The 7,500-nt window shown below is 43.3% G+C and overlaps 3 protein-coding genes across 4 annotated transcripts in view; 2 read left to right on the top strand and 1 right to left on the bottom strand.

The window, feature by feature from the left end:
- Nucleotides 1-3,467, top strand: part of LOC133655203 (probable nuclear hormone receptor HR38) — a 14,041-nt gene extending 10,574 nt beyond the window's left edge. Inside the window, exons 9-10 of one of the 2 annotated variants that reach the window (XM_062055170.1) lie at nt 3,130-3,245; nt 3,310-3,342. In XM_062055170.1, coding sequence (XP_061911154.1) covers nt 3,130-3,245 — 116 coding nt within the window. In that variant the 3' untranslated portion in view covers nt 3,310-3,342. Of the gene's footprint in view, nt 1-3,129; nt 3,246-3,309 lie in introns of both variants that reach the window. The other variant, XM_062055184.1, reaches the window with a different exon arrangement.
- LOC133655258 (EEF1A lysine methyltransferase 3-like) overlaps nt 1-7,500 on the bottom strand; it is a 477,733-nt gene that overhangs the window by 124,009 nt on the left and 346,224 nt on the right. The gene's annotated exons all lie outside the window — the stretch shown is intronic.
- The window catches only part of dnajc14 (DnaJ (Hsp40) homolog, subfamily C, member 14), a 262,644-nt gene that overhangs the window by 83,673 nt on the left and 171,471 nt on the right, over nt 1-7,500 (top strand). The window lies entirely within an intron of this gene.

Genomic DNA, 7,500 nt, shown 5'->3' with positions numbered 1-7,500 from the left:
GCCCTTTCTTTTATACCTGTTGGGAGCGCATTCCACATTGATGTGGCATAGAAAGAGAATGAGTTAAGACCTTTGTTAGTTCGGAATTTGGGTTTAACGTGGTTAGTGGAGCTCCCCCTGGTGTTGTGGTTATGGCGGTCATTTACGTTAAGGAAGTAGTTTGACATGTACTTCGGTATCAGGGAGGTGTAGCGGATTTTATAGACTAGGCTCAGTGCTAGTTGTTTAACTCTGTCCTCCACCTTGAGCCAGCCCACTTTAGAGAAGTGGGTAGGAGTGAGGTGGGATCTGGGGTGGAGGTCTAGCAGTAACCTGACTAGCTTGTTCTGAGATGTTTGGAGTTTAGATTTGAGGGTTTCGGAGGTGCTAGGGTACCAGGAGGTGCATGCGTAATCGAAAAAGGGTTGAACGAGAGTTCCCGCCAGAATCCTCAAGGTGCTTTTGTTGACCAGAGAGGAGATTCTGTAGAGAAATCTCGTTCGTTGGTTAACCTTTTTGATTACCTTGGTTGCCATTTTATCACAGGAAAGGTTAGCCTCTAGAATGGAACCTAGGTAGGTGACCTCATCTTTCCTGGTGATAACAATGTCACCCACTTTTATGGTGAAGTCATTGACTTTCTTGAGGTTGATGTGGGACCCAAACAGGATGGATTCTGTTTTACCCAAGTGTATGGATAGCTTGTTGTCAGCGAGCCAGGTGCAAGTTCTACAGAGCTCAGCACTGAGGATTTTCTCCACCTGTGACTTGTCCTTGCCGGATACCAGCAAGGCAGAGTCATCCGCAAACAAAAACAATTCACAGTCGCATGCCGATGACATGTCGTTTATGTATATTAGGAACAGTAAAGGTCCCAATATACTGCCTTGGGGGACTCCACAGCTCACCGAGAGGGGGGGGGGGCACGGTGCCGTTCACCTCTACCACCTGCTCCCTCCCCTCCAAGTAAGATTGCATCCAGCTCCATGAGTTTTTGTTAAATCCGATTGCTCTGAGCTTATCCAACAGTATAGCGTGGTTAACGGTGTGAAAGGCCTTCTGAAGGTCCAGCATGACCATGCCGCAGTATTTGCCCGCGTCCACCTCATGTTTGATGTGGTCGGTCAGATAGAGAAGGCATGTGTCAGTGGAGTGGTTAGTTCTGAAGCCGGATTGGAATTTGTACATGAGTTTATTAGTGGCAAGGTAACTATCGACCTGTTCATAAACAATTTTTTCCATTACTTTCGAAATGGAACTGAGAATAGAAACAGGTCGGTAGTTGCCAGGTTCCAATTTGCTTCCTTTTTTAAAGAGGGGAGTTACTCTTGCAATCTTAAAATCTTTTGGTACTTGGCCTTGTGTAATTGATAGGTTTATTATGTGCCTGATGATCGGGGCAATGATGGAGGCAGAGTCCCTGAGGAATCTGGAGGGAATATTATCAAGGCCGGTGGCCTTGTTAGGGTGGAGCGCGCTCAATTTTTTAAACACCTCATCAGCTGTGACCATTTCTAATTTGAAATCATCGTTGGATACTCCTAGCTTTCTGTAGAAGGCTTTAATGTGTTCTACACCAAAGCGACCAGAGTGGTGGGACAGCTTGTTGACAAGGGTTGTGGCTATGCTGGTGAAAAAGATGTTAAGTCTGCTAGCTACCTCCATTTTGTCTGTAATGAGGGAGTCACCCTCCTTGATGCTGATGTTGGTGAGTCTTGTTTTAAGTTTCTGGCTGCAACCAGGAAGCTGGTTGTTGAGAATTTTCCAGAGCTCACGTGGCTTATTTGTGTTTTCCTCTATTTTGTCGTCAATGTAATTTTTTTTTAAGGATTTAGTCAGGTTGGTTGACTTATTTCTTAATTTATTGCATTGCTTTTTGAGAGTTGAAAGGAGTAATTTGAGGTTGATATTATTGGGTTGTTTATCTACTTCTGTTTTACATTTTTGGTATTCAGAGTATTTCCTGTCTCTGTATTTTATGGCAGCTAATAGGTCCGGATTCATCCATGGTTCCGAGCGGGCTTTGATCCTGACTGTTTTCACGGGAGCCATGTCATTTAGTATCTTTAGGAACGCCGTTTTGAAGCGATCCCAAGCAACATCGACCAGGTTGCTCGCGAGCACAGGGGACCAGTCCCACTCATCTAATTTTAAATTGAAATTGTCATTGGAGAATTTTTTGAGGGATCTGGATTGGGCTGTTATGTGGCCATTGGCTTTAGGTTTAGCTATTTTGCGGGTGCAGAAGGTTAGATAGTGGTCGCTAAGACCACAGATCATGACCCCACTATTTTTTATTTTAGGCCGGTCTGAAGTGAGAATGAGATCTATGGTTGATTGGGTGGAATCACTCACCCTTGTAGGTAGCGCTATTAGCTGGGAAAGACCATGCAGATTACAAAACTTGCTGAAGGATCTGAAGACAGGCGCATCTTTGCGTTGAATATCTGTGTTCAGATCCCCAGTTATAATTTTCTCCACGTTGTCTGTCCCCGCCAAGCATTCTTCCAAAACCCCATAGAAATCACTCTGATTAGGGGGTCTATAAACAGTCCCTATTAGTACCGGCTTAGCGTTTTTAAATTTGATTTCCGCCCACACAGATTCCAGGTCATTGTGGTTAAGATCAGTGCGAGTTATGTATTTAATATCTTGGTGAATATACATACAAACTATATTGCCAAAAGTATATGGCCACCTGCCTTGACTCACATATGAACTTGAAGTGCCATAGGAAGGCTGTCCACAAGGTTGCGGAGTGTGTTTATAGGAATTTTCCACCATTCTTTCAAAAGCGCATTGGTGAGGTCACACTGATGTTGATTGAGAAGGCCTGGCTCTCAGTCGCCGTTCTAATTCATCCCAAAGGTGTTCTATCGGGTTCAGGTCAGGACTCTGTGCAGGCCAGTCAAGTTCATCCACACCAGACTCTGTCATCACTGATTCTGATCATTTGGATGGGTGGTCAAATACTTTTGGCCAAATTGTGTAGCATGTTTATTCTTAAAGTTGAAAAGAACATTGTGTTTCTAATTGTTGCAAAAGAGCCAAAGTTTGCACATGCAATCTGACAAGTAAGACGCTAGTTTGTGGCCTTAAGCTAAACAAAATGTTGTGACATTACTCGCCTTGTGTTGCTGACGCTGGCAGGATTCCAGTCGACACCACATGCGAGCTGTGGATCAAAACACCATTTAATAATGAGTCGTCGATCAAAACGGAGAAGAAAAGTGTCTTTGCCAAAGCCCCCCTCTGAACTCGGTTAAGTGAGTTTTATTTCTAGCGCCACGAACAAGATAATGCCACCGTTATCATTTTTTTTTTTTTCAGGCCTGCACAAGCTTTTGATTGCCTGAAGCAAGCGTACGTGATACGTGATCATTGAAGAGTATCAAGTAATGAGAAGTGCTTTGCAGTTTGGTTCACATGTTGCCTGTGCCTTCGACATCTGCCACTGTCCTTGAAATAAAGACTTTTTATAGTTGCAAGTCAGCATCTAATAAAACATGTTTTGAATAGTGTATTTTTTCTAATTAGCCCTTTTGTAACTTTTTGTTCTATTGTTCATTATTACCCCCCAACTTCAATCGTAGTTACGAGGTCCTTAAAGGGCCAGTAGAGTGAAAAACAAGTTGACTTTATATCAGGGGTCCCCAAAATTTTTGACTCGGGGGGCCGCATTGGGTTAAAACATTTTGGCCGGGGCCGGGCTGTATATACACATATATATACATACACTGTCGAGGTTTATCCGTTATACAGTAGAGCGGAATATACGTTTGGTCAGGAAAAAACACAGAGGCAATTTCATCCCTACAAGCCTGTTTCGCAGGTTCCCCTGCTCTTCAGGGGATTTTATATCAGGGGTTTATATCCGCTCTGTGTTTTTTCTTGACCTAACGTGTATATATATATATATTATTCCTCACGCACTAATTGACTGAACGCGATGATGTCACGTTATCCAAGGGAAAATGCATTTTTAGACCATAGGATTTGCCTAAGTGAGCCGAGAGAAACAAGCGGTATACAATTGATTTTAAAGGACAGATTTTAAAAAATAATTACGAAATAAAAAAATAAATTCCTGTGGGCCGGATTTTGGTCGCTAGTGGGCCGGATCTGGCCCGCGGGCCGTAGTTTAGGGACCCCAGCTTTATATGCTTCATTGTATCCATTAAACCAGTGTTTTTCAACCACTGTGCCACGGCACTCTAGTGTGCCGTGAGAAATGATGCAACTACACCTAATTGGTCCAAAAAATATATTTTGCAAATCAATAATTATAATCTGCGAATAAAGTGCCGTTGTCTAGTGTCTGTGCTGTGTACAGCTCGGCAGCGTAACCATGTAATACTCCATACCAGTAGGTGGCAGCAGGTAGTTAATTGCTTTGTAGAAGTCGGAACACGTCGGGTGAGACGACGGTGTGCCGTCCAGATATCATGATCATAATTAAAGATACAGGTATTTTTTTATTTACTTTCCCTAAATATCTAAAAGTATTCATATTCTCTTCATGTCATATTCACACTCGGTTAAGTGAGTTTTATTTCTAGCGCCACGAACAAGATAATGCCACCGTTATCATTTTTTTTTTTTTCAGGCCTGCACAAGCTTTTGATTGCCTGAAGCAAGCGTACGTGATACGTGATCATTGAAGAGTATCAAGTAATGAGAAGTGCTTTGCAGTTTGGTTCACATGTTGCCTGTGCCTTCGACATCTGCCACTGTCCTTGAAATAAAGACTTTTTATAGTTGCAAGTCAGCATCTAATAAAACATGTTTTGAATAGTGTATTTTTTCTAATTAGCCCTTTTGTAACTTTTTGTTCTATTGTTCATTATTACCCCCCAACTTCAATCGTAGTTACGAGGTCCTTAAAGGGCCAGTAGAGTGAAAAACAAGTTGACTTTATATCAGGGGTCCCCAAAATTTTTGACTCGGGGGGCCGCATTGGGTTAAAACATTTTGGCCGGGGCCGGGCTGTATATACACATATATATACATACACTGTCGAGGTTTATCCGTTATACAGTAGAGCGGAATATACGTTTGGTCAGGAAAAAACACAGAGGCAATTTCATCCCTACAAGCCTGTTTCGCAGGTTCCCCTGCTCTTCAGGGGATTTTATATCAGGGGTTTATATCCGCTCTGTGTTTTTTCTTGACCTAACGTGTATATATATATATATTATTCCTCACGCACTAATTGACTGAACGCGATGATGTCACGTTATCCAAGGGAAAATGCATTTTTAGACCATAGGATTTGCCTAAGTGAGCCGAGAGAAACAAGCGGTATACAATTGATTTTAAAGGACAGATTTTAAAAAATAATTACGAAATAAAAAAATAAATTCCTGTGGGCCGGATTTTGGTCGCTAGTGGGCCGGATCTGGCCCGCGGGCCGTAGTTTAGGGACCCCAGCTTTATATGCTTCATTGTATCCATTAAACCAGTGTTTTTCAACCACTGTGCCACGGCACTCTAGTGTGCCGTGAGAAATGATGCAACTACACCTAATTGGTCCAAAAAATATATTTTGCAAATCAATAATTATAATCTGCGAATAAAGTGCCGTTGTCTAGTGTCTGTGCTGTGTACAGCTCGGCAGCGTAACCATGTAATACTCCATACCAGTAGGTGGCAGCAGGTAGTTAATTGCTTTGTAGAAGTCGGAACACGTCGGGTGAGACGACGGTGTGCCGTCCAGATATCATGATCATAATTAAAGATACAGGTATTTTTTTATTTACTTTCCCTAAATATCTAAAAGTATTCATATTCTCTTCATGTCATATTATGCTCCTTCCAGTGTTTTTGTTTTTAGGTTAGAGTTTGTATCCAATCAGAATTCAGCTAGCTTATGTTGCCATGCTGTACCAAATCTGCCCTGGGCCTTCAGAATCAACAACGCGGGCGTCCGTTCACATACAGGTGATAGACAATTGCCATAGCCAATCAGATCACGAGTTGTTGTCAGTAAGGCCTTTTAGATGGCCCTGACATGTACGCGTCCTGTGATTGGATACTCACTGGGAGTCCCAAGTGAGTATCCAATCACAAGTTGCGAAAACAGGAAGTGGCACCGGAGCCTTACGAGCCATAGAAAACCACAGAAAACTTACCTATACACACAAAGAAGGAGAATTTGATTAGGTGGCAGATATATATTTGCAAGGCCATTTTCAAGAAGGATACTTAAGAGAAACTACATCTTCTGAGACCGACACCGGAAGCGAAGTTGGTAGAGTGGCCGTGCCAGCAATCGGAGGGTTGCTGGTTACTGGGGTTCAATCCCCACCTTCTACCATCCTAGTCACGTCCGTTGTGTCCTTGGGCAAGACACTTCACCCTTGCTCCTGATGGCTGCTGGTTAGCGCCTTGCATGGCAGCTCCCGCCATCAGTGTGTGAATGGATGAATGTGGAAATACTGTCAAAGCGCTTTGGGGACCTTGAAGGTAGAAAAGCGCTATACAAGTATAACCCATTTATCATAAGCTATCCCGGCGGTGAAATGGTTTGCCCGCGACTTTTACACGAATCAACCGACTACGCCCAACTACCGACAATGAGTGGTACCACTGGCTTATACGCCGTCGAATGGCTGCTACAAATTGTGAGTTCAAATATTTTATTTCTTAATTTTTTTTAACGTTTCATTTGTTTTATACAATTCTTTTAATTTTGAAAGTACCGCGTAAGATATGTTTTAATTGCTGAAGCGGGTTTATTGAATGTTAAATGCGCCTAAAAATAGACCGTTTTGTACACTGTTGCGGGGTTTCAATGCCCAGTAGTGTGCAAGTGGGTTTCTGTATAGCATCTCCAGCCGTGTCCATGTGGTGACATACATTACGGTATTTGGAGAGGGGAAGTCGGACTAAGTAGGACATCACTGAATGTCAGGTTCAAACACAGAACTATCTATTAAACAGGACAAGAAGCAAGGAATCAAACAGGGACAGGATTCAATTTAGCTCATGAGGAAAGCGCGTGGACCTGCACCCTCGTACAGTGTCACCCCACACTCTGAGGAAAAAATTCCAGCGCCTCCCCATTTATTTGGGCATTCCCTGATTACATAGCTGAAGCTGCTTCTAAGGGGATGGGTCACATCACATTATGCAGCAGCCCAGCACTGGAGCAGTGTCGAGTTCACCCCCTCTCTGCTCGTCCGCCTTTATCTACTTGGAGACTTCGGGTCCTGATACGGCCCCTCCTGTGGCTGTCCAGAACTGAAAAACAGACACTTCTACGGCGAGGCGCACACAGTGGAGATTTACAAGCGGTTCGCCTTTGCTTGATAAGAACAAGGACAGCTTTGTGAGCACAAGTAGATAGTAACCAGGGCCACCGGTCTTCACACAGAGCAACCTGAACTGCAAGCAAAAAAGTTGTGTGATAACTTATATACAATTATTCTGACACTGAAGGCCTAGGTGAGAAACGCACGGCCCGCCACTGTGAGACGAGGATGGTTTGTGGTGATCACAATATGCAGACGACAGCGGGAG

The sequence above is a fragment of the Entelurus aequoreus genome, linkage group LG01 (genome assembly GCF_033978785.1).
Source record: "Entelurus aequoreus isolate RoL-2023_Sb linkage group LG01, RoL_Eaeq_v1.1, whole genome shotgun sequence".
Classification (NCBI taxonomy): Eukaryota; Metazoa; Chordata; class Actinopteri; order Syngnathiformes; family Syngnathidae; genus Entelurus; species Entelurus aequoreus.
Note: the sequence above shows the minus strand (reverse complement) of the source record. Positions and strands in the feature narration are given on the sequence as shown.